Source organism: Ochotona princeps, chromosome 14 (assembly GCF_030435755.1).
Source record: "Ochotona princeps isolate mOchPri1 chromosome 14, mOchPri1.hap1, whole genome shotgun sequence".
Lineage (NCBI taxonomy): Eukaryota > Metazoa > Chordata > Mammalia > Lagomorpha > Ochotonidae > Ochotona > Ochotona princeps.
The window spans coordinates 32,257,909-32,283,705 of NC_080845.1; the positions used below are offsets into that span (position 1 = coordinate 32,257,909).

General features: G+C 45.8%; 1 protein-coding gene and 1 non-coding gene across 2 annotated transcripts; both read left to right on the plus strand.

The window, feature by feature from the left end:
- Window positions 1–3,591: 3,591 nt before the first annotated feature.
- On the plus strand, window positions 3,592–10,131 carry LOC101523833 (protein SPATA31F1-like). Its single transcript, XM_004581208.3, has 4 exons — window positions 3,592–3,797; window positions 4,774–4,819; window positions 5,111–5,171; window positions 6,191–10,131. The coding sequence occupies exons 1-4, from the start codon at window positions 3,654–3,656 to the stop codon at window positions 9,942–9,944; spliced, it is 4,005 nt and encodes a 1,334-aa protein (XP_004581265.2). The 5' UTR covers window positions 3,592–3,653; the 3' UTR covers window positions 9,945–10,131.
- A 9,482-nt stretch (window positions 10,132–19,613) lies between these two features.
- Window positions 19,614–19,717, plus strand: LOC118759952 (small nucleolar RNA U13). Its single transcript, XR_004996490.1, has one exon. It is a non-coding gene; the product is annotated as a small nucleolar RNA U13 (small nucleolar RNA).
- Window positions 19,718–25,797: the final 6,080 nt, after the last annotated feature.

Here is a 25,797-nt window from a genome sequence, read left to right on the forward strand (position 1 = left end):
GCACCAGTTCTTGTCGTCACAATACGTCACCATCTGGGGATGGAGATGGCTGTTCAATATCACCTTTGAGGTCCCAATATGGAGAAGGATGTTTCTGAGGGTGTTACTTGAATAGTCTTGATTGTTCTGAGAAGTTGTTGGTTTCCTCACACCATGGGTGATAAATTCTAATACCTGTTGGCTGTCTATCTATCTCAGTACGTCCACAGGCCCAGGTGCTTGCTGTAGAGCCTCACCTGGAGTATTGTTCAATTTGTCTTTTTTGATGGTTTTTCCCTGAGGTCAGGGATCAAGTGCAGTGGTCTAGTTAGGGAGCCACTTAAGAAACCTATCTTGGGAGGTCCTCAGACTTTGTTCTCATGTGTGTCAGTTACTATAGGGTTGGGTTCAGTCTACTCCCTGCCCCAGCCAACACACATACCAGTGGATGCAGTTGCATGGTCAGTCCCACTGCCCAGTCCTGGCTTTCACTGGAACTGGTGGGTGCTTCAGTCTAGCACAGTCATCCTACCCCCAGGACCAGCTCTTTCTATGGCCTAGTAGGGACAATTCTGAAGAATGCCTACCTGCCCTTGCCAGCCTGTTTTTGTGTATGCCATCAGGTGTTGTGGCCCAGCTCGGCCCAGTCAACACCCAACCCCAGTTCTCATGGGCACCAATGGGTGCTGCAGCCTAGTCAGGAATTCCCTATGAATTCCTACTATGCCCAACCCCAGCCCCTGTGCTACAGCCTAGTCCAGCCTGGCCTGCTCCTAGCTCCAGCTCTTGAATGTACCTGTAGGTGCTGCAGCCTAGCACACATCTATGTTCTTAAAAATCAATTAATGCTAATGAATGAAATAAAATAAATGTAAAGGGCCTCCATCAACACATCTCAACCCTGCTGTACCTCCTCTAGAGACAGACTACATTTATTATTGCCAGATAAACTCTGTGGTCCATTCCTCAGTGTTTGGTATTTCTTAATTTTTCTCTCCCATCAGGAATATTTTTCACAAATTGAAATTTTAGAGCAAACTCCGATGTTACTCTTTCTAGGAACTCTCTGATCACATGGAGCTCCTCTTGGAATTCTCTCCTACAAAAGGCTACTTTTTAGACCTGAGCCTCAAAAATGAGTATATAAAATTGTTTTTCATTTCTTTATATGAATACGAAAGAGAACAGATTCTATGTATTACACATATGCAATTTTAAAGACATAATGGTAGTTTCCACCGTCCCTCATCCTTCTTATTTTTCTCTTACTTTATGCAACAACATTCTTCTTTTAAAGACTTACTTATTTTTATTTGAGAGGCAGATTTACAGAGAGGGGGGAGAGATTATTTATCAGTTGGTTCACTCCCCAAATGGCAGCAATAGCCAGAGTTGAGTCAATCCAAAGCCAGGAGCCTGGAGCTTTTTCTGGGTCTCCTAAATGCGTGTACGGGCCCAAGGATTTGATTAATCCTCTAATGTTCCCAGGCCATAGGCAGGAAGCTGGATTGGAAATGGAGCAGCCGGGACTTGAATTATACCCCTATGGGATGCTGGTGCTGCATTAGCCAGAGAAGACACTGTGCCAATCCCATTACAAGGGCATTGTTTTGATGTGTTTTATAATTACAAGCTTAGTCCTTCACTAAATCAAGAATCCAACAAGTAGTAGGCAGATTATGGACAAGGGATTATCGACAAGGACTATAAACAATAATCAACTGGTTCAAGTGTATTAGTTTTATGTTTGACACTAGATTTCTGTGTTTTTGAGAGCAGGAAGGCAATATGATGCAAAAGACTTTCCATCCTTGACGCTCCTCAACTTATGGACGAACACCTACAAGAGTGCAAGCTGTAGTTAAGCACACGATGTAGAAGAGCAGATACTAGAAAAAATACCAAATAGACTCTCGGATTTTAAGCACAAGAAAAAAATTGGCAATGAAGTAACTGAATCAAGTACATTTTTTTTCATTTTCCTAATCTTATGACTACTGAGCCTTGACTAACTAGAATGCCTGCTTAAATAAATAATGCTTGCTTGTGAATTCCAGAAACCAGCTTTGAGAAAGCCAACTGAAGTTACAACGCAATATGACTCTCCCTGGGTGACATGATGGGTAGTTTGAATTTGCTGTAATGAAATGAAAAGGAGAATGTATAACTAAGGATACGCCAATATGGGCTCAATGAGCTCCAATCTGATTCATGAAACATTAAAATCTCTTCACACAATATTTTCCTCTTTCAGATTTCAGCAAATCATATTTTGGTTTTTTTAAAAGATTTATTTATTTTTATTACAAAGTCGGATACACAGAGAGGAGAGACAGAGAGGAAGATCTTCCGTCCGATGATTCACTCCCCAAGTGAGCGCAACAGCTGGTGCTGCGTCGATCCGAAGCCGGGAACCTGGAACCTCCTCCAGGTCTCCCACACGTGGGTGCAGGGTCCCAAAGCTTTGGGCCGTCCTCAACTGCTTTCCCAGGCCACAAGCAGGGAGTTGGATGGGAAATGGAGCTGCCGGGATTAGAACCGGCGCCCAGAGGGGATCCCGGAGCATTCAAGGTGAGGACTTTAGCCGCCAGGCCATGGCATTGGCCCAGCAAATCATATTTTGTATGACAAAATTTGTATTACAAAACATCCTCCTGTTGCCTCTTCATGACAGAGTCAAGCCGTCAAAGAAGTTTCTCAAGGAAACACACTTGTTACTAGAGCCACAGTTGGCTCAGCAGCCCAATTTTTTTGCAGGTTCTTTATAAACCCCACAGGCAGTATATCAGTTCTTGAGACTTAAAAGTCTACCATCTCCTCATCTATTGGTAAACTTTCTCCTTCTTGACTCTCAAGCCTTATGTTTAATATTTTGACTCAGCACCAGGCTTTTGATAACCCTGAAGTCATTGTCCCCTGTCCTGGGAGTAAGACCTTCTCAAGGACATTGAGAAGTCCTGTTAGAAAACTATCACATACTCATGGAAGCGACGCAGATAATGTGGATATGAGCAGCTCGGGAAAGCCAAGCCTTGGATAACACACTTAAAGTGAGCCACAGGAATACTTCTACAAGGAAAGCAGTTAACAATCTCTTCCTACCAGTAAAGTCACATAGGCATGGTAGATAGACTGGCCTTGGCCTTTCCCTGACACATTAGGCATGTTCCTTTGAATGAATGAATGATCTATGGTCATTCGTTACCAGAAACATCAGAACTCTCATTTCCAAGCCACAGCCACATTCAGGCCTCCCTAACTCCAGTGTGCTACTCTCATAAAGGTGGCTGGCCTGAAAAGGCACTCAGTTTTCTGAGGCCAGGTCACCAGACAGTTGCTATGAAGGAGAGAACTGAGCCATCAGCCTGGTATAGGGATAGAGTGAAGACAAGGTGGGAAACAGGCACTGCTGGTGAGTGTGGCACCTTAACTCCAGGCTCTATAATCCTTACAGATAACTAGACACTCTCATCTACAGACCGAATCACCACATGAGCTTCCCTATGGCACAGCCTCATGAGACAAGAGGGCTTTGTGATGCAGTCTGGGAGCCTGGTTCTGTCTTCTGTGAGGCGCACATGACAAGGCCTAGAAATGGAATCCATTAAGCACTAGAACCCTGAACGCCTACATAGAGGGATGGCTGGTCTCCTCTTGCTAATGAGGTTTAGAACATGTTGAGCTCTACTTTTATTCCGGAGGACATTGAATACTGGTTATATACCTATGGATTCATCCTGCTCATTTTCCTAATGCTCTGGCAACTGAGAAGGAGTTACTGTGGATTGAAATTGGAACCCAAAAGGAGTTGCTGCCGGGTAGGACATCAATGTATTCACAGCTGAACTAAATTAAGCCCTAGATAAGAAGTTTTTTTTTTAAGCTCCAGGGTCTCTGTAGAATCTCACTACCTCTTCCTGCTGACTTTTACACAACATATGCACTTTTACACTTTTACACAACATATGCAGTTACTTTAACAGTCTTTCTTCGAAGAGCCTAGGAGCTAATTCACTACAGGCCTTTCCTGCAGTACACTCTAATGGAAAAGCCAAGACTATCTCTGTTTGGGTTGAATAGACCCTTAGACATAGGATCTATCTCACTGGACATCAGGAGACTTAACAATTCGGGAGATATTTCTAATTGGTGATTATTTAAGACATTTAAAAGATGAAGTCCTTTGACTATTAGAACTATATATTTAATATTGTGTTCTACTAATCCCTTTGTTTGATACTTAGTCCCCATAAGAACTTGTCTTGGGAATTGGACAGCAGGTATGAACTTTAAAGACCTTCAAGGTGAAAAAAAAGAAGATAAAAGTTGGGGTAAATAAAATGGAAAGTAGGTAAAAGAAATGTGGGACAAGGTACAAAATGCAAATAGAGGGGCTGGCATTGTTGAGAATGGTCTGTGAACTGGATGTTCCACTTCTGACCCATGTCCCTACTAATGAATTGGAAAAAGCAGTCCAAGATGGACTTGGACCAAGATGGTCCAAGTGCTTGGGTTCTGGCTACCCATGTGGGAGATCTGCAAGAAGCTCCTGAATCCTGGCTTTCGTCTCACCCAGCCCTGGCTTGGGAGTAAAACAGCTGATGGAAGATTCTCCCCTGTGTGTTTCTCTCTTTCTCAATGTTTCTGGCTTTCAAATAAGTAAGTTCTTCTTCTTTTTTTAATGTAGAGAGATAAAATAGAAAGACAGGGGGAAGTGTGTATATGAGCTGTGTCTCATTTTGGAAATGAAAACAAAAAAGTCTCAGTTTCACGTTTTATGTTTTTGTCTTTAAGCGTCACCGGAAAGTCAGGCAAAGGGCTAGAGATGCAGCATCAAGAGGTAAAGTCCTGCTCTCTCCCCGGACTCCCTTCCGCTGTGGGCGAGGTTCCCGTGGTTCCTGTCCCTCATGAATCCTGATACCAGGCACCTGGTACTCTAGCCAAGAAGGCTCTAATCTAATCCAAAGGCACAGGAGAGTAAATTGTTTGTGATTACATTGTACGTAGGCCTGAGAGCATTACTAGTTGCATATTTAAGTCTTCTCTGGCTGAGGGTCAAAGGTCTCCAGAGACCTCTAGGATGACTCTAAAACTCTCCTATGCTTCACAAAACGATTTCCCGGTTTCTCAGCTAGGAGACTTTCCCAGGAAGAAGCTGAGAAGCCACGGGAGCTGATCTCAGTCATGAAAAGGTAATGTCTGGCTCTTTTTGGTCTCCCAAGTTTGAGTCTTGTCTGTAATGGTATCTTGGTCTGGGGAAAATGAGGAGAGGAATAATGGCTGGGTGGGAGACACACACAGTGCAGGCTGCTTCACTAGCTGAGAAGGTTGTCAGGGCAGAGGAGAGTGAGCACATCTCAGAGGGACGGGTCGCCCAGTCCTACTCAGTGCTATGCTGAAAACAGTTCCAGAACTTAGCATTGCCTAGTGACTAAATATACAGGATGCTCCATGGGGCTGCACTCAAGATTTGAGACGAGCTATTCAGTCAAGAGAATGCATTTTGCATCAAGAAATCATCACTGCCATGTTCTCTTTACAACCACACCCTTCTGAAGGAACACCTTTGAGCTGGCTGGACATGGGTCTGGCTGAGATTATCTCTTCTGCTTCTGTCTTTAGGGAAACAGTTCCAAGGGTAGACCTCACATGGTAATCTATCATGTTATCCAGTCTGTAAGATCTCTAGAGGACAGGACTGGTTCCCAAGACATGCTGGTTATAGCAGCAAGAACACCAAATACTCCCAGAATACAGAGTTCCCACAAAAACCTAATTTCCTAGTTTAGATTAATCAAATACTTGGCTTTGACTTTCTTCACCTGCAATAAGACAGATTTAGGTTTTACATGGTAATATTTTTAGTGATGACCATCTACAAATTACTGTTATTTTCTGTCTGCCTGATTCATTTGCCAACAAGGTCAGCAGAAAAATAAACACACCTGACAGTTTCCCCTGGGACTTTAAGCGCTTGAACAACTGGCTCTCTGAGACCTTGCCTAGCAACCCTTGGTTTCATAATCTTAGCATTATACTTTGCCAAGTGGCATTTTCTTAGGAACAAAAGTAAAATGGTAGCCATCAAGAAGGTAGAGGCCCCAGGGACTTTCTGGGCTAGCAAAAAGCAATGTTTATCCAAAGCCACACTCTGATCCAAGAAAGCAGAGGTGTCTCCATCATCAATAATTGTCGTTATTTCCCTTCTCAGTCAAGGATGGCTTCCTGGGGACCAAAATGTGCGGCGGCTCCTGTGTGAAGATCCTTGCTGCCAAATCTGCAACACTGTGGCTCTGGAAGTTCACCAGTTACTGGTGGATGAGAGCATCATGGTTTCCCCCAGTTTATCGGGGACATCCCAGGGCTCGTCTTGTGTAGATGTTCTATCCTTGTCTAGTGTGTCCTTTGAGCAGAATCTGGAGATTCATTCTGATCACTCTGAGGAGCTCTTGCAAGTAGCACCTGTATCCCCCAAACTGGCCAAAGTAATGGAGGCTAAATGCTTCACTCAGCCAGCTATCAAATCAAGCAGTGCTGCTGGTATCCAAAAATACTGGGCTGATTTCCTCCAGCTAGAGCAAGAATTTGAAGTGCAAGATATAATCTTAGACCCAGAGACTATGGCTTCTTCAGCGTTAGAGGAGGTTACAGTTCCAGAGAACCAGCAGGAGATGTTACAGATTATTTCTACCGAAGTTCATGAATGTCAAACACTGCAACCTTTCAATTCCCAGGGCCATTTAATGACTTTAGATCCAGATATTACAACCCTGGTACATCCGATGGCTTTGGTACCCCATGGTCACTTGCCATTCCTTAGTCCCGAATCTCTGAGGCTTCTTGAGATACATGTGAAAAAATGGATGCATTTCCAGAGATGGGGACTCCCTAGACGTGTGGAGGAGTCTTTGAGGCAACTTATGCCAAACCCACCAATGAACTGCCAAACTGAAAATAATGAAGTAGTTCCCTTAATCTTAAATAATACATCTCAAATCAGTGTTCATGGCTTAGGAACAATTTGCCACCAGGCTTGGTGCTCTTGTATGGCTGGCCAGCACACCCAGATATTCTGGGTTTCTGAATGGTCCATAACAGACCCAGAACAAAGATACCACTGCCTTCATATGTCAAGCACCATGGCCCTAGCATTAGCCTCTCCAGCCACTAAAGACCCAAATGATTTCCACCAATTTCTTGGTGCACAGGATGGTGACCCAGGGATTCCACTGCGAAAGACATACACTCAGCTATACTGTGGCCTCCCCTCCCTGCACAGTGAGTCTCTGGTTGCTACTCTCCTGGGCTGTCCAGGACTCTCTAAGAATGAGAACCAGTCCAAGCCTTCCTTGAAGGATCCTTCTGTCTTCAAGGAGCTTTCTATCCTCCCTCTGATGCCCAAAACTCCAACCCAGTCAGATGAACCTACTTCCCCGCCTTCCCCAAAGTGGGTGTCTCCATCTGACCATCAACAAGCTCAGATCAACATCCCATTTCTGACTCTGGCTGAATATGAAACCTTGGAATGGCACCTGCTGCAGAGGCAGCTCCAGCTTCAGTGGGGCTTACCAGCTGCCTTCCGGAAATCTCAGCATGCCCACAGCACCATGCAGCAGGATCCCTGTGGCAAAGCCCGGTCTCTAGAGGCTGTAAAAACTTCCTGGTTGGGAAAGCCTGTCTCAGTCCTCACCAGGGAATTGCTCTTCTTCCCGGAGCATGCCCGCAGGATGCTGGAATTCCACCTCCAGAAGCAGTTAATCCACCACCGTTGGGGTCTGCCCCAAAAAATCCAGCAATCCATTGAGCAACTTCTCTCCTCCACTAACCAGCAGGCTCTGAGCTGGAGCAGCGAAGAATTGCCCAAAGAAAGTAGACCCCAGGCTACAGCCCTAGAGACCAACAGGGCCGGTGATCTGCTCTCACCCACTGTGACTCCAATACTGACCCCTAAGCCACACTTGTTCACCCAGGCCAAGGCACTGTTGCAGAGCCACATCACTTCTAAATGTATACAGATCCAACAAGGCAAGGTCCCTGCACGTGTGTACAGCTCCTGGAGCTGCAGAATTCCTGGGGGCCTAGCAGTGGCTCCCTTATCCTGCATTCCAGAGGTCCAGACCCTGGAGCCGCAGGAAGCAACTGACCCCGGCCCACATCATGAAGTTGTGCCCTGGACGCCAACAGTTCTTGATCAGCAAGAACAGGTCTTACCACTTCCTATCCCCAAATGCCATAAGATGCTCCAAGCTCTGTCTGAGGAAGCCATTGAGAAACTGGAGACTACTTTACGACACAAATACCTAGCCTTCCTGTCAGGGCTACCTGCTCTTTATTATGTGGCTCTCTGCAGAGCCATTACCCCACTGATCAATAACCAACCCATAATCACAGAGGTGGTATCTGGGCCTATTAAGAGCCCAACAGAGGCCCCAACTCAAATGATATCATTTCAAGAACAATACTTGAGTATTGAGCCAGGCTTTCAGGATGACAATAGGATGCCTATAGACAATGCAGAAGAGTTGCTGACTGAACAACAGGCAGAAGGGACAATGGAGACGGTGCTTCCAGAAAATCAGACACAGCCTGATAATCCTGACTCACCCAAGACACATATCTTGACCAAACTCAATTTCCACCTGAGGAAAAAGGTCTTAGAGATACAGTTGGGAATTCCCATCAGGGCAAGGGTGTCCAGGGAAGAAAACATTGCAAATACAGAGAACATGTCCTCACAGGAGTCTCCTGAGAATGTCAACAGCCAAGAAGAAACACTGCCCCAGAAACCAGCCACCCCACCAAGCCCTCCTCTCGCCTTAGAACCTGAATGGGTCCTCCTCAAGGAGCAGCTGGCAACTGAGCTGAAGGCAATCCAGCAGAGCCAAAAGCAACCTACCTCCAAAGAAGTACCCCATGGGACTGCCAACTGGGCTTCCACAATCTCTCAGCCCAGTGGGGACACAACACAGGCCCAGGTGCTTCATGTCCAGGTGGAGACCAGTGAGAACAGCCCCAGCCTGGAAGAAGCCTGGAACCCTGAACCCCAAAGCCCTGGCAAGAGCAAGGACTCAGCACCACTCCACACACCGGCTAAGAAGAGAGAGGACCCAGGGAAACTCAGAGGAGCAGGAGACCAAGGGGAAGGGGATGCAGGTCTTGGGTCCTCCTTAGCCCAAAAAGAAAGACTCCCTGTTGAAGAGCAAAGGCCAGCAGGGATGCCTCTGAAGAGGACACTGCGAGGCTCCTGGAGACACAGCCAGAGCTTTCATCTTGCCGATCTCTGTCAACACAAACCCCAGAATCACTCTCAGCTTAAGCCCCCAGAGCCACCTCCAGGAAGCCCTGGGAGGAAAGCTTCAGAAAACGGCTTGCAAGATAGCCAAGCCAAACTAAATGTACCTCTCCGACCAGCAAAGATTCTTGAGAATGCCCAACCTCTGGTGGCCTGGACTTCCCACGGCCAGCCTTCCCAGGGCCAACTCATTCAGGCTAAGGTTTCTCAGGGCCATGCTTGGCCAAGTCAGCTTTTTCACGACCAGGTGAGGCCAGCCCACCCTCACAAGAGGCCCAGCCCTCCAGACTCAAACCTGATAAATAAGATGAAATCCTTCCTTCACTCCTTTAACCCCAAGACCAAAGGCAACGTGTGCTTGGAATCCACATTCTGTGCAGCTGAGAAAGCAGCCAAAAGCAGAAAAGAGAATGCTGAAAAGAGACAGGCTCCAGCCAAAAGCCCTCCCAAGAGAAGTAAAACCGAGAAGCCAGATGCACACCCCAAGGTCCAGTCTTCTCCCACTGAGAAACTGGTGGGCCCGGCTCTCCTGAGGAGCCCTCACTCCCCAGACAATAAGCTCCGGTTCCGTTCCCAACAGCAAGGCTCTGCCCCAGTCCCTGCCTTCCCCCGCCACTGCCCTCGGCACTGTCCTCGAATGGCTCGTGCCACCCAACCAGGGAAAGCTTCTTAGTCTCCCAGCCCTCACTTCAGAGAGAGACACTGGTCTGCTCATGAGGACACACAGGGCAAGGAGAAAGAGTCTGTGGGTTCCCCCAATCCTCTTGAAGCCTGCCTTGAAGAGGACTGCATTTGTCATTTCCCTTAATGCGCAGGTGGGCAGAGTCCCACCCCAAATATACTCTATATCTCTAAGCCAAGAGTTGTCTGTCTCCTCCTTGTCTGCACTGTACTTTGTTAAGGGAGTACACGAGAAAGGATGTGAAGTCCTTCCTACCTAGGGAGGAACATCAACCCACAAATCAGGAATGTGATCTTTAAGAATTTTTCTAGTGACTTCTTCTAGCAGGGTTTCTTTTTTTTTTTTTTTCCTTTTATCCATGGCTGCACCTGATTTCACTGATGTCAAAACAAATTCTTAGGCTCTGACTTTTATTTTTCCTGGTAGTATTAAAAAAAACATTCTGGAGAATCCATTTAGGAGCCTACTGTCACATTATTTGTCTTGTAGCTCTCTTGTTCTCCTATGCATTGAATTAATGCCTCTCAGAGGGAAGACCACAGTAGGAAATTGAGGGAACTATCCACCTCCAGGGAGAGAATGAACATGTATTTGAATGTGTATGCACCTGTGATAAAAACTGGCCGCCTTGTGACCAGGACATGATAAGCAAGGAAATTCATTTTTCTTGGCATTAAAACAAACCTATAGGCTGAAAATATACCCCAAATCCAAGTGCTTTAAATTGAAAAAAAAAAAAAACTCCAAAATTGTGTCTCTTTGTCATTAGTGTGCTAAAGTGCAGGAAGTCGAATGATGAAGTTTCTAACAGCCACTAACATAAGGAGTTTTCTAAATACAGTTGATCCTGTTGCTATTTTCAGGAATTTTTAAAAAAAGATTTATTGTTATTGAAAAGTCAGATATACACAGAGGAGGAGAGACAGAAAGGAAGATCTTGTGTCCGATGATTCACTCCCCAAGTGACTGTAATGGCCGGTGCTGAGTCAATCCGAAGCCAGGAGCCAGGAGCTCTTCTGGGTCTCTCCCATGCAGGTGCAGGGTCCCAAGGCTTTGGGCCATTCTCAACTGCTTTCCCAGGCCACAATCAGGGAGCTGGATAGGAAGCGCGGCTGCCGGGATTAGAACCGGCATCCATATGGGATCCTGGCGCATTCAAGGAAAGAACTTTAGCCACTAGGGCACTGTGCCGGGCTCTATTTTCAGGAATTTTTATACAACTACTGCTGAATCCTGGTTCTACCCAAAGTCCTCACCACCTTGCTTACATCATATCACTCCATGAATATATATTTATGATTAGCAATGGTGCTGAGCTCAATGAGCTCAGTCCCTTGCAAGGACTCTCTTGGTATTTTTCCCTCTGAGAATAACTGTTGTATCCCCCAAAGTCGTATCACATAAGCCTGACAACTCTTTCATTCCATGTCTTCATCTGTTCCATCCACTCCCTATTATGTACCACTGCATTTTGAGACACTCAAACATTCACCTTGACTTTCAAAAGAAGCGTTTAAATGTTTTAGCTGTCCTATTAACCAGCCACAGAAAATGATTTTAAAAATCTGAAAGTTAATAACATATGAGTGTGTCTAACTGCCAAATGACAGTATGACTCAGGTGCATGCTCTCTCTGTCTCTCTATTTCTCTCTCCCTCTCTGAATCCCAACATTGTTCCATTTCAGGGAAATATCTGTTTATCTTTAAAGAAAATATCATGTGCAATTCTCTGAAACTATTGCAATAAAATGAAATAGCCTAGAAGGAGGCTGAGAGGCAAGCTGAGAGTTCTAAGAAGCTGCCAAACATGTAAGCCCCTCCAAACTAGTTCCTGCCCACATTCCCCCTTCACACAGGCTATATGAAGTTCCTCATATATTTAGAGTGCCTCTTGCATAATAACTTTAGGAGGATTCTTGTGTAACTTATTAAGACATTTCTAGATTTCTTTTCTTTTTCTTTTTCTTTTTTTTTTTTTTTTTTTTTTTTTTTTTGCCATCTGTGCAGTACAGCCTGGACTCCCACCTGCAACACCATCACTCACCAGGTGAGTGATCTACTATCAAAGGCAGCCTCAGTAATTCTGGGCACACCAGTCAGACCTCTTCATAGTGTCCATCATACTCATATTTCTTTTAACCTTTAAGGAAGCCCAAGTGGACCCTGTCCTTCCTTCTCCAATTACTTGGGTAGGACAGCATTGGTCTCCTTGGAAGGAAGGCTGAAACCCTTGACTCTTAAGCAGATCATGATGGAAGAGCAGAAACCAAGGATGTGCTTGCCCTACTCAGCAGAAGATTCAGTAAGAATCAAAACTTTTGATTCACCCTTTTCCCTTTGGAAGGAACTTCTAGTTGAACAGGCTAGAGAATAATTTCAGAGGAAGGTGATCAACAAAAGGCATAAAAAACTACAACATCAGAATTTTTAAAAATCCACAAACAGGGCTTGGCGGCGTAGCCTAGTGGCTAAGGTCCTCGCCTTGATCCCATATGGCCGCTGGTTCTAATCCCGGCAGCTCCACTTCCTCTCTATCTCTCCTCCTCTCAGTATATCTGACTTTGTAATAAAAATAAAATAAATCTTCAAAAAAAAAATCCACAAACAAGTGTTTACACTGATCTCTTAGGAGGATGAAAGTTTTAAAGCCAAAGTCGAAGTCATAAGAATGGAATGCTGGGGGGAAAGATGAAGGTCAAAATACAAGCTCTGATATCTGATAAATTACTTAACATCTCTTAGCTTCATACTCAAAACCTCAGTTGCTATTGGTAGACTAGTGATCACCAGTATCACTTCTTTTGGCCCAGTCTTTTTTTCATGCTCCAAACTGCATATTCAGCAACTGAAAGAAAACTCCATCTTGCCCTGAAAACAATGCAAATTCATTCAAAATTTGAAAATATCCTTTACTCTATCAAACTGTTTCCAGTATCAGATAATGGTCATACTCTACACCCACTTTTTTGCTCAGAGAGAATTCTCTGTCTGATGGTTCAGTCCTCAAATTGCTGCCATTGCCAAGACTGGACCAAGCCAAAATCAGGAACCTGGGTCTCCCACATGGGTGGTAATGGCCCAAGCATTTGTGCCATTCTCCACTGCCTTCTCCACTGCATTACTAGGGTGCTAGATCAGAAGTGGAGTAGCTGGGACTCAAACCAGTAATTATGTGGAAGGCTGTCATCAGAGGATAGCAGCTTAACTTACTGTGCCACAATGCCAAGCCCCAGTTTTTTTTTTTAACTTTTTTTTTATTCATTAATTACATTGTATTATGTGACACAGTTTCATAGGTACTGGGATTCCCCCCACCCCTCCCCAAACTCTCCCACCATGGTGGATTCCTCCACCTTGTTGCATGACCACAGTTCAAGTTCAGTTGAGATTCCCTCATTGCAAGCATATACCAAAAATAGAGTCGAGCATCTTATTGTCCAGTCAAGTTCAACGCAAGCCCCAGCTTTTATGATAATGGCAGTCATATTTGTTTTTTACCTGATGTTTATCCCTCCCTCTCTCCTTTTTTTCTTTTTCTTTCTGTTTTTTTTGTAGATTCAATGTAGTCAAATAGACATAATTCTAAGAACATGATACTTCCCTTCATCTCCCTCTTTTTTTATTGAGATAATATTTTTAATTTATATTATAGTCAAAGGTTTAATGCTCCACTAAAAGAAGAGTTCAAAAGTAAACAGTACAAACACTATAGTCCAGCAGAAATACATGCAAGGATTACAAACAAAAATCAAATGAGAAGTAATACTTTAATAGGTTTTGAATCCAAAGACTTGTCAAGAGAGGCAGAAAAAGTATCACATCAATGTAACAAGTGTTATGGGTTGAGGTGTAGGGTCATGGAACAGGAAGAACTTGGGTGATGAGGAAAACTCATGAAGGGATATAGTAAAAACGACACTGAGGTGGCAGGCATTTGCAGTAGTGAGTAAGCCATAGAATGGGATACCCATATCCCGTATCAGAGAACCAGGGTTTGAGTCTTGGCTGCGTTTCGGATTCCAACTTCCTGCTAATATCTTTCCTGAGAGGCAGAAGGTGATGGTTCAGATAACTGGGCCCTTGCCACTCATATGGAAGACTCAAACTCAGTTCTTGGCTCCTAGCTTCAGCTTGGCCCAAACCTAGTAGTCAACCAGCAGTTGAAATTCATTCTCCCTGCTTCCATCTTTCTCTGCCTTTCAACCAAAATAAATACCGACTGCCAGAAGAGAGTGACAGAGTTTTACCTTGGCGGCTCAGGTGACAGCAGCGCTCCGCAGCGGTGGAGGCCTGCTTGCAGAGACTTACCCAAGCCAGGTCGGATCCAATGCCTGGGACTCGGTCCATGGGCACTGTCACCACATGGTGAGAGAGTTCTGGCTGCTGGGAGGCTGGATGGAGAGATTTCTCCCCCCATGGTGAGTAGGCCATGAGGAAATCCTGGGACAGGATTAGGCCTCTAGCCCCATCCTGCAGCCTCCACCCTGTGGCAGCAGGAAATTAGAGAGTGGGAGTTCGACCTCAGCAGCTCTGGTGACAGCAGCCCTCTGTAGAAGTGGCGGCCTGCTTGCAGAGAGTGCCTGAGCCAGGTCGGACCCAATGCCTGGAACTCGGCCCATGGTCAACTTTGCCATGTGGTGAGAGAGTCCTAGGCTTTCAGCAGCAGGCTCTGCCTACTGACCACCCAGCGGCAAGCTCTAGGTTTTTAGGGTATGTAATTGCTACCTAGGGACATCCATGGATAAGGCCAATGTGAGTGTAGATGAGGGATGAACCCTGTGTGACTTCCAGCGATGGGGTCACGGAACTTGCTGGCAAGTGTGGGGACTGAGATATGATGGCTTGGAGGGGAGACTCCATAAAATATGCTTGGGCCAGACTGATTTACCAGTCTGTAAGTCCTGAGATGGGCTGTTAGCATAGAGCATCACTGACTGCCACACACCAGTCCACACGAAAGCTATGGCTGGGGGCCTGTCTGGCAGGGCTAGGTACCAGTACCTGAATTAAGTGGTGGAACAAGGCACAGGTTATACTTGGCAGAGTCAGGACACTAACCAGCACATGAGAGAATCAGTTCCAGGGGTAAATTCTGTGGTGGATATGTGGACCCAACCCTGTAAAAAATATAAGTCCTGCTGGTTAGCTCAAGAGTTGGGGTGGTGATGGACTGAACTAGTTATGACCATGGAACCAGCCATCACTCACTTGTAAAGGAACCGACAACAGTTTGGGCAGCTCAAGGCAACAGAACCCGAATGTACATCCTAAAACAGGATGTGGAGTGGGCTGAGCTGCAACTGGAAGGGGGCAGACTAGGCAGGGCCGAGTGAACCTTAACTCATAAGAATAGAAATCAGGCTGGAGCACAGCTGAGCCAGGCTCTTACACTGACTGGTCTGCATGAGCCAGGGATACTAGGCCATGGCATCAAAGGGAAAGGCTGAGACAGGTGAGGAGCTAAGCCAACTGGGTCAGAGCAACCACTGGTATGTACATAATCTAAGGCTGGTAATAGGCCCAGTTGGCGAGCTGTGAGAGTACACCCTTGTGGAGCTGGGGTTCCCACTGGTGAGTGCAGGGGCCGGAGTGGGAGCTGCATTCTGGTCTGGATATGACTGCAGTCTCCCTTGGCACAAGTGTGAACTGGGGCTGAGCACACCTAGCTGGGAAAGATTCCAGCACCATCTGGTGCCCTGGAGAACCAGGGTAGATGTAGGACGGACTAAGCTAGGTCTCTGCCCCTACTGAGCCACGTGTGAGCAATGTCTGGGTATGGACGAGCCTTGGCTGGGCTGAAACATCCAACAGTAAGAACTGGAATGGGTTGAAGACCAGTCAGGAAAGGCCACTGTTCCTGCTAAGACAGGAGGTGGACTGAGTAGGGCTGGCCCATGGACTCACCAGTGCATGCAAGATCTGTCACTGGGAGAGATTCTGATGGAGGGGCCTGGGCAACTCCTCTGGCAGGACACAGTCCCTGCAGGTGAGCACAAGAACCACGATAGGGAGCAACCCAGACCAGGCCAGAAAAAGATACCCACCTGCATACATTTGGCATAGGTCAGGGGCAGAACAGGCTGAATCAGTTCACATCACCCGTTGGTGAATCCAAGCACCAGAACAGAGTGTGGGTCATGCCATGTTAGGTCACAACACATACCAGTGCACATTATGGCTGGGATTGGAAGCCTGGTGGGCTTGGCTAGGCTGTAACCCTCACCAGCGTCAGCTGGAATTCGGGGTGGGCCAGGCCAGGTCAGGCTACGACACCCACTGTCAAATGCCAAGGTGAGGTGGGCCATACCAGACTTGGCCTCAGAGGCCAACCAGCACACTTGAGAACCAGGGAGGGAGGGGGCAAACTCGGTAGGGGGAATGTGGAGGGCTCCCCTGCTGGACAGCCATTCTCACTGGATAGTGTGAGCTGGGATGGGGGCAGACCAGACCAGGCAGGGCTAAAACACCTGTGCGCCTCATGTGAGCTAGATCAGGGAAAAGCCAGGCTGGGCTGACTGTTCTGACTTGTGTAAGCATAAATTAGAGTGGGTGTGGGTTGGTTGGGCTTTGCTGCAGCATCAACTGGCAGAGGCTGGCACTGGGGGCTAATTCTGTCTAGTTAAACTGCAGAACCACCTGGAGAGTAATAATCTGGAAGTGGGAGTGGCCTAGTAAGGAAATTGTAGGCCCCTCCCTCTTGGGTTACCACTCCCACTGGAGAGCATGTGAACCAGGACTGGGGCAGGGGTGGCTGGACAGAATGGCACCCACCAGTATGTGTGTGGGCTGGATAGGAGGATTGGTTGGGTTGAACTAGGATTCAATGCCCATTGACATATACGAGAGCTAAATGGGATGTGGGACAGATTGAACAAGTCTGCAGTACATACTGGCAAGCATGGGAACCAGGGTAGGGGGCACGACTGATGGGGATTATGGAGAGTTGCCCCGACTAGGCTGCAGCTCCCACTGGTTTGCATATGTGGGCTGATCAGATCAGGCTTGACTGAAACACCCATTGATTCGTGTGGAAGACAAGTCTGGAAACAAAAATGACCCAGCAATTGCAACCACCAGCATTTGTATAAACTGATTGGGGAGACGAACTGTGCCAGACCCTGTACTGGCAAGCACACACGAGAATCAGGTCTGGGATTACCTCAGACGAAGTTTCTTTGGAGATTCCTCCAACTGAACTGCTGATCTCAGAACTCCAACCATGAAGAGACTATGTCAGCCATTGGATTCTCAAGAGATTTCATCATGCTTGGAACAGCAAGACTGGCAGCAATTCAGTATTGATGAATTATCAAAACTGCATGAGCAGGACCCTCAGAGCATGCCCCATGTTGGGGACCTGGGATGGGTAGGAGGCTGGGTGAGTCTTCTCCTTTTATCTCTTCCCTTACCCCTGATACAGAAAAAAAATAATAATATTAATGTGGAAATAATGATCTTACCCACTTTCCTGTAGCCCTTGACTCTTTGTGCCCTAATCAACTATGTAAAGATTATCAAAATAAAAGAATTGAAAAAAAGACAGTGACTTTTTTTTTTCAAAAACAACTTTCAGAAGCATCTTGCATTTAACAACTGAGTACTCACGTTAGTTTCAAGTAAACATAACAATGTACAAGACACAGATTTCAGGCCTCTCCATAGTGGAACTCATGAGCTCGTAGGCTAGGAAAGTGTCATACACTCAAATGTATAATCAATACATACATGTGGAAATCCAATATTCATCTTAAATCATTCAAGAATGAACTCTTGAATTTCTGCCCCCTCCCACCACTGAATCACACACAAAACAAACCTGCTCCAATTACAGTATTTCTCAATTCAGTTAGTGGTGACTCCATCTTTCCAGTTACTCAGGACAAAAACCACCCTTGAATTTTTGTCTAAAAGTCCACATCAAATCTGTCTATAAAGCCTGCAATCTCCACCTTCAAAAGATTCATCGAATACCTGACTCCTTCTCACCACTTCTACTTTTACTATTACTGTATTAGCATCATAACTAATCTCTATCTTTCATTCTGTGGTTATGCTTCCAACAATCTATTATTAAATAAAGTTATGGCCAGGCATGATGGCTAAGTGGCTAAATCCTTGCCTTCACGTGCCAGAATCCCATACGGGCACTGGGTAACATTCCAGCTGCTTCACTTCCCATACAACTTCCTGCTTATGGCCTAGGAAAGCAGTCAAGGATGGCCAAAAGCCTTGGGACACTGCACCCGCGTGGGAGACCCAGAAGAAGCTCCTGGCTGCTGGCTTTGGATAGGCTCACTTCCGGCCATTGCAGCCACTTGGGGAGTAAACCAGTGGACAGAAAATCTTTCTCTCTGTCTCTCCTTCTCTCTCAAACCTGCCTTTCCAATAAAAAATAAATCTTTACAAAGAAAGAGTTATGATTATCTTCAGGAAAGATCCTGGGAGATGATATATAGATGGATAGGTAAATAGATAGAAGCCACATGACTGGATGATAAAATCACAACTTAAGTGCAAATGGAGAGATCTAAGGACTATATTCTGCATGGGGAAACTAAGGAACAATATTTAGTGAGGAAAAACAAAACTATGATATACTGGAACCCAAGAGAATATTTCAAATAGAAAACAGTCAACCAGCTATGTAAAATGAGGATGAACAGACATACATAAAAATCATCATGAGAAGAATATAGGTATAGGAATACAGGTGATGCCATGACTAGGATACATTGAAGAGAGATTGGAGAGCAATTAGAGATGTGTGATAATTGCTTCAAGGAGTTCTCTTTCTGCGGAAATAAAGACAAATGATGAAATACCTGGAAGTGGATTTAGGATCCAAAGAAGGGTCTTTATAAAAGATGAGACGGTATGTTGGGTGTTGAAGTAAAAGGTCCAGTTAACAGAGACAAATTAATACTGCAAAAAAGTGAAAGAACTGCTAGAGCAATCAGTATGCTCATATGGAGGTGACAGAATAAGAAAAAGTAAATATATCAATGGGTTCATAGGTGGGTGATAGGAATTGCATTATTAGGGGAAGGTTTTAGGGAATAGAGAAGTTTCTTCTACAGATAGAATGTGGACAAAATCTGGACGGATGAATAAGGATCTGGGAAGGGATTCTGACTGCAGATGGGGTATATGGGTACAGAGAACCAAAACCAGAAAGCTGGGGATCACCATGCAGAAGTTCTATTAGAGTATAAAGAGTTTATGGCTATGTAAGGGCCCAGATGGACATGAAAAGGGGATGGAAATGGCTACACATGTGTGAACCAGGTGTTCTTGGAACACTGATTCATGTTGTAAGCATATTAAAAAAGGAGTCTTGCTCATGCAAAGGAGAGATCACAGAGAAAACTTGAAGCATATGAGATCTCAGCAAGAACATGGTGCTGGAAACAAATAATGCAGGGACCATATGCTAAAGTTCTGTGAGGAGTTTTTGAGGGTGGTCTGGGGAAAAAAGAGAGCAGGAAGACAGAGAAGATATGTGCACATGGGATGGACCTCTATGTTGGCCACCTAATACCTCTAAGAAGGTAGCAACTTTCATTGCTACCTTTGTTATAAGAAGCAAAAGCCAGGAATGCTTAGTTTCCTTGTGATGTGTTGTGACAGACATGGGGATACTTGGTGTCTTAAAAAAAAAGATCCTTTTATGGTTCATAAGCATGATGATTGGGTTTACACACGTTTGTGTGACATGTGCCTTCCTCCAATATTGTTAGGATATCGGCACACTACTCATCTGACATGGAAAAAAATAAAAAACAGGATTGGTCACCATGTCATCAAACCAAGAGATAGTGGCAGACTTGGCATCTCTGATAGGATCCCTGTATTTAATATGTCTACTTCCAGTACACAGAAGAGCCGTGGAAATATCCCTTCTCCAAATGGTAATTCTGTGCCTAACAGAAGGGGGCCCAGCCCTTAACAGAGCCCCGAGGAAAGCAAGGCACAAGGTTCAGGCCTGCTGAGCCAAAACTCCCCAGGTGTTTTTCTAAAGCACCCCAAAGATCAAAGGAGGTCTTGTGACAGGCACATCCTCTCTGCCTGGTGGGAGCGTGGCAGAGAGCCACAGAGCCAGGACCTAGAGGGAACCCAGAATGAAAAAAAGAACGGACTCAGATGTGTGAGAGTGGCATCAGGTGGGAAGCCAGGGTTAGTGTGCACACATCCTGGTCAGGGTGGAGTAGATCCATTTATGGTCTCCCATTGGTTTCTACATCCCATCATCCAGCATAGACTCATGCTGCTGACCAAATTCCCATAACAGAGGACTACAGGCACAGAGAGAACCGGAATGAAGACCAGCAACATTTTAAGTTACCAGCACAATTGGGTAGTAGGAGAAGATAGGAACAGACTCTATGACTCACACAGGAAGCACATGGAGGATGTAGCCTAGCTCATCCCACAACTGTAACATGCACACAACCCACCCTCCCAATTGCCTTAGGCACAAGTGAGACAAAAGGGAAGAAACGAAAACCTAATGAAAGGCACAGACTCAAGAACAGACTATTCTAGAAGTGGAGGTAGATTCTAGAATACATCATTGTTCACTTGGGACTTACATTACATCTTGGTCAAACTTATTCTCTACAAAAAGATGTATCATAATTGTCTGGGTTTGCGGGTTGGGGGGATTTCAGTCAGCTAATTGCCAGCAGGGGAGGGAGAGTGGCTTCTCCACTACAACTTTCCTGCACTTCTGTGTTTGCACACTTCCATTCTGACAGGGAAGGCAGACATTACAGGATAAGCATCCCCACAGAGATGCAGCTTCTGGCACCTGTGTGAGGTGGCTGGGCTGCTGCTGCTACTTTACCACAAGAGCCAAAAGCCTAGACCAGGACTGTCAAAGGAGAAAGGATAACAATGGTTCTAGTATATACTACAGAGAAAGAAAATAGGGTCACTTTGAGTTCAGGTAAGGCATAAGAAATAAGAAAAAAGCAGGCGTATGAAGTGTTGAGATTTGGATCTAACCAGGTGGAACTTGGATTATAGAGAATCAACAGATGCATATCCAGACAGGGTGAGCTCAGGACAGGGACACTTTGTCTGGATGAGGGTATAGAGAAGAGATAGCAAGCCTGGGAAGGGGCCAGAGAGATATCTTGTTTCCAGAAGGAGAGGCAGGTGCTGCCAACTGGCCCCTTTCCCGCCATGTCCCTCATAACTTCTCTCCATCCAAGATCAGGCAAGGAACATTCTAGGGGATTTCCAAATGTATCATTCCCAAGGTCAGGTCAGGTACAGAGGCCATAGGGGCAGGGTCCTGGGCAGGCAGTCTGACATGAGAACCCAAACAGCGGGAAGGGAAGCCACTGCTTGCAGTAAATAGTATTGGCAGCTGGAATATCTCAGAGAAGATGAAGAGTACAGTGTGAGAGGCCCAAGCAGAACCACACACAAAGACAGATGAACACAAGCACTCAGCCACCCAGACAGTGCAGAGAAAGACACAAAGCCAACCATGCCACTCACAAACTAATTCAGAGTGTTCACAAATAAGCCCAGGCAACGCAGTTACACAGACTCATGAACAATCAGAGACATGCTCAAGCAGACACACACACACATACACACACGCATCTCATCTCATGGACCCACAGTCACAAACGCAGTCCAAATACAGGCTTCCTTCCAAACCCCTCTCCTCCATAAAGCCCCTAATCCACCCCAGCTCAGGCCACTTTCTCATCTCTAAACTCTAGTTTGTGACTCTGTCTTGTGATTTGTCCTTTAATAGCACAGTCTTGGATTCCATTGCAGGTCCTTGGAAAACACAACTTGACTCTGTGCCTTTAAGGAACTGTCAAGGTCAAAACGTGAGTCCACTGTACACTTCACCTACACACCCAACACCATGACAGCCCTAGTTTATTGGAGCTGACCCCTAAAATCTGACACAGAAGACACAAGAGAATGGGCTAGACTCACCTAGGCTGGGATACCCTCAGAAACCATTAAGAACCAGGCTCTCCTTTACTGGCAGGGAGTGCCTGACACAGGCCATTTGTAACTTTCGGTCTATCACAAACTTTCATTTGAACCTGTATCCCTCCCTTAGCAACCCATTACAAATTCAGTTCTGGTAGCACTTCCAAGACAAATCCAAGTCCCAGTTCCTTCAAGTGGAAATAGAAAAACTGTAGCAAAGAAAGGTAATGTTGACAGGTGTTAACCAAAAATGACACACGGTTTTAAAATAATGACATAGTAAAAAGTGGTGCTCTGCTCTCCGAGACCTGGCTCTCTACTTTCCTTAGCTGAATCACAGTTGCAAGAGTCAAATTCCACAGGCATGGAGGGTCCAGAAGATAGCCAATACCAGACAAATACCATGCATTATGCCCAAGCCTAAATCCATGTACATATATCATAGATAGATAAAATCTGTCTAACTCAAATTCAACACTTTGGTCAACCTTAATCCCAGTTCCAAAAGTAATCAATGTCCTACTCCACCCTAACCCCATCCTAAACCAACAAACACTAGCCAATCCCAAGACCACTTTAACATCATCATGACTCCACACCAATGCTTATTACTGCCAAAACCCAATCTCGATACCAATGCTGCTCTAGGCCTAATTCTCATCCTAGGAACTGCGTATTAACTACACCAGGCGCAACTACACCAGGCACACAGAATGATGCATTTCTCAAAGTGTGTGTCATATGTACCCAAAGAAACTCACTAGTTCCTTCAGAACAACTGCATGGGTCACAGAACGTCTAATTGCAGGGACTCAGTGCTCAGCTGGGAATCCAAGAGCGCCAAAGCGCCCAGGCTCTTTGACCCCCGTTGGACACACAGGCTATGGGATCCAGCCCACCCCAAACTCTATTCCAGGACTAGCCCAACCCCTAAGCAAAATTCCCGCTATACCCCTCCCCAACCCTTGCCTTGTGCCAAGCTTGAAGCATCTGCTGCCCTGAAACCGCCCCCACCAGGCAGGCAGACAAGCCCAGGGCCGAGGGAATGTGGCCCTTTCCAATGTGGGGATTTCCAGACTCTTGCAACACCCATACCTAGGGTGTCCATCCCACAACTGGCCCAGGTGCTTATTCTGAGGAAGTGAACAATCTGTTGATGAAAAACAAAAAATAAAAAACATTTACAAGGTCTAATTGCAATAGTGTGCATTCCGCACGTACTGTGGGAGAGCTCTAGTTAGCTTCATCCATAAATGCCAGTACAGTGCCTCTCCACTGTCCCCACCCCGAGGTTGTCACACAGCACCCAAGCTCCACCGGGTCATCAACAAGTCAAAACCTTCATCCCCAGGACTCAAACTCTTTGGTGGACACTCAATCACAGATGTATACCCACCCAAGTTGTGGTGCCACTTTCCCTATGTCTATATTCAGCCTAGCCTGAGAGCCAAAAGGGGCTTTGGTTCAGGTTGCAAACTCTATAATCCTCCACTGAGGATAAGGTTCAGAGTGGGAAGAACCAGACCAGCAGATCAGCAGTTGAACTCCCACATGCAATCTGTGTAGCCCCTCTGAGGTTACTCCACCACTGCAGTGTCAAGTTCAGAGCCAGGAACTAAGGGCAGATGCCAGGAAGTATTTCCTAAAGCTGGAAAGGAAGGAAAGTTTGCGATCCAGGGGGACTGCAGCCACCATCTCACAAGAGTTAGAAGACTCTGGGAACACAAAGAGGATCACAGTACTTGGAGTAGAGACATCCCTCCATGGTCTCTGAATAGCAAAAGCACAGGGAAGTCCCAAGGGAACAAACAGGCCCTCATGGCTCTCCCAGCCCCGGTCCACCAAGAGCTTGTAATTACTGGGCAGCTTCTAGGTACAAAGTACAGACTCCGAGGCTCCTTCCTGATGTTCTTTGTCAATGGTCCAGAATTGCACCTCTAATTTCATATTCTTAACTGGGTTCCCAGGTGATTCTGAAATGTAGCTGAATTTGGAAACAATCTAATACATTGTGATTCTGGAATCATCTACATTACTCCCCTCAAAGCCCTTGGTATTCACCTTTCCACAGAGACAAGCGTGCAAGAAATGGGACTCTGCCATCAAACTAGGTATAGCAACCAGAAATATTACCTTCCTGTTGTGTCTGGTCCTACACCAGCAGTGCTAGCCTCTTATTGGTAAGGGACTCTATGCCCTGCTTAAGACTTAGGCTGCTGGAAAACCTCACATGCAAGGGCTTCGTCGTCTGTCTTATGGCCACTCAAATCCTGTCCCCCATCCTCCCTGGACTTGGAGGAAAACACTGTATCTCTTCTTTTCCTCCACAGCCGAGTGCCTGTCTCCAGTCCCTGCCTCCAGTCCCCACCCCCCGCCCCTGCATCCCATCTTCCCCGCCAGAGCAATGCCCCTCTGATAGGCCTGAAAGTTTTATCATTACAGCATTCCCAGTCATGCTGTCCTGACTATGTATCTCCCAATTCTGGGTCCCTCCTCATCTCCTTAAGGCTTCTCCAGCCCCTCAAGCTCCATCCTTCAGAAATCTTGGGTAAGCCTGCAGGTGAGTGACCTCTTGTTTTGTTCAGCACTCTGGAAACCAGATGGATTTCCAGTTTGAACTTATGGATTCACACCTCTGAGGTCCCCATTCAGTTTTAAACATAGATTCTAAGTTACGATCCATTTGTTCTTATATAGCACACACTAGGATAAAGTGCCAGTGGTAAAGGAACAGAGTGACATAATTCAAGATGGCAGAGTAAGAAGCTTCTACAGATCTGTTCCTCCAACCAATGAAACCTTTGAAATGGAAAGATTATTTAAAGCCAACAATTTCAGCACTCCAAACTGTTACTGACAATTTTAACAACCAGAAGGGTACTGAAGGCAAAGGCTGTAGAACTTGCCTAATGGGGCATCATGTGTGAGATTGTTACCAGCAAGAGTATAGGGTTAGCAGCCCACGTTCTCTTGATTTTCTTCCCTGAATGTCCTCATCCATCCAACCTAACCTAAGGATCAAAAGACAACTTTTCAGGGCTGCCAGATTCAGACCCCCACACTAAGGTTGGGGTGTCGGGGTCAGTAGAGGCTAAACCCAAAGTAAGGGCTAGGTAGGCGGTCTTGTGATCCTAGAGAAGGGTAAGGACAATGGTCCTCATCTCAACCTCTTTCCTATGGTGAATATACCTACACTTGGTCCTTTCCGGGCTACTTGAATACCTTTGTCCTATATCTCCAGATCTAGCCATAGAACAGGGTGTAGGCATAAACCCACATACTAGGCTGGCTGGAACTTGTTATCCCCTTGTTTTTCTAGAGGAAACTATTTATCTAGTCAGCAAAGGGTTCCGTTTCCTTGTTTTCTAGGAGTAAGTAAAAAGGCCTCAGTACCTCCTGGATGGAACATCTCCCTGAGCATCTGCTAACACTGTGAGTTCAAAGTTCAGAGACAGAAGCGTAGGTGCTAGGAGGCGACTCCCGGATCTAGGGAAATGGGAAAGTATAAAATCTGATGCCACTGTGGATGCAACCTTACACAAACAAGAAGTTCCTCGTAATCGTGTAAATAAGGGCAAAGAGACAACATAATGTCTTTTGTGAAAAAAAGATCATGGGATTTCAGAACAGAAGATGGTTGGTTCACTGCCTTTCTCTTCCCTGCTATGCCCTCTCCTAGCTGCTGTCAAAGGTTGGGTCGCACTGGAAAACCTTGTGCCTAGCTGAGCACTGTCCTAGCAATATCTTCAGACCAACCTTTCTCCCTCTTTATTGACCCTGTGCTCATCTGGAAAGGAACAAGGAGCAAAACAGACCCGCCACACCCTACCCTGACAGCTAAGTTTGACAACGTGTGGTCCATGGTGGTAATACTACTCTGAG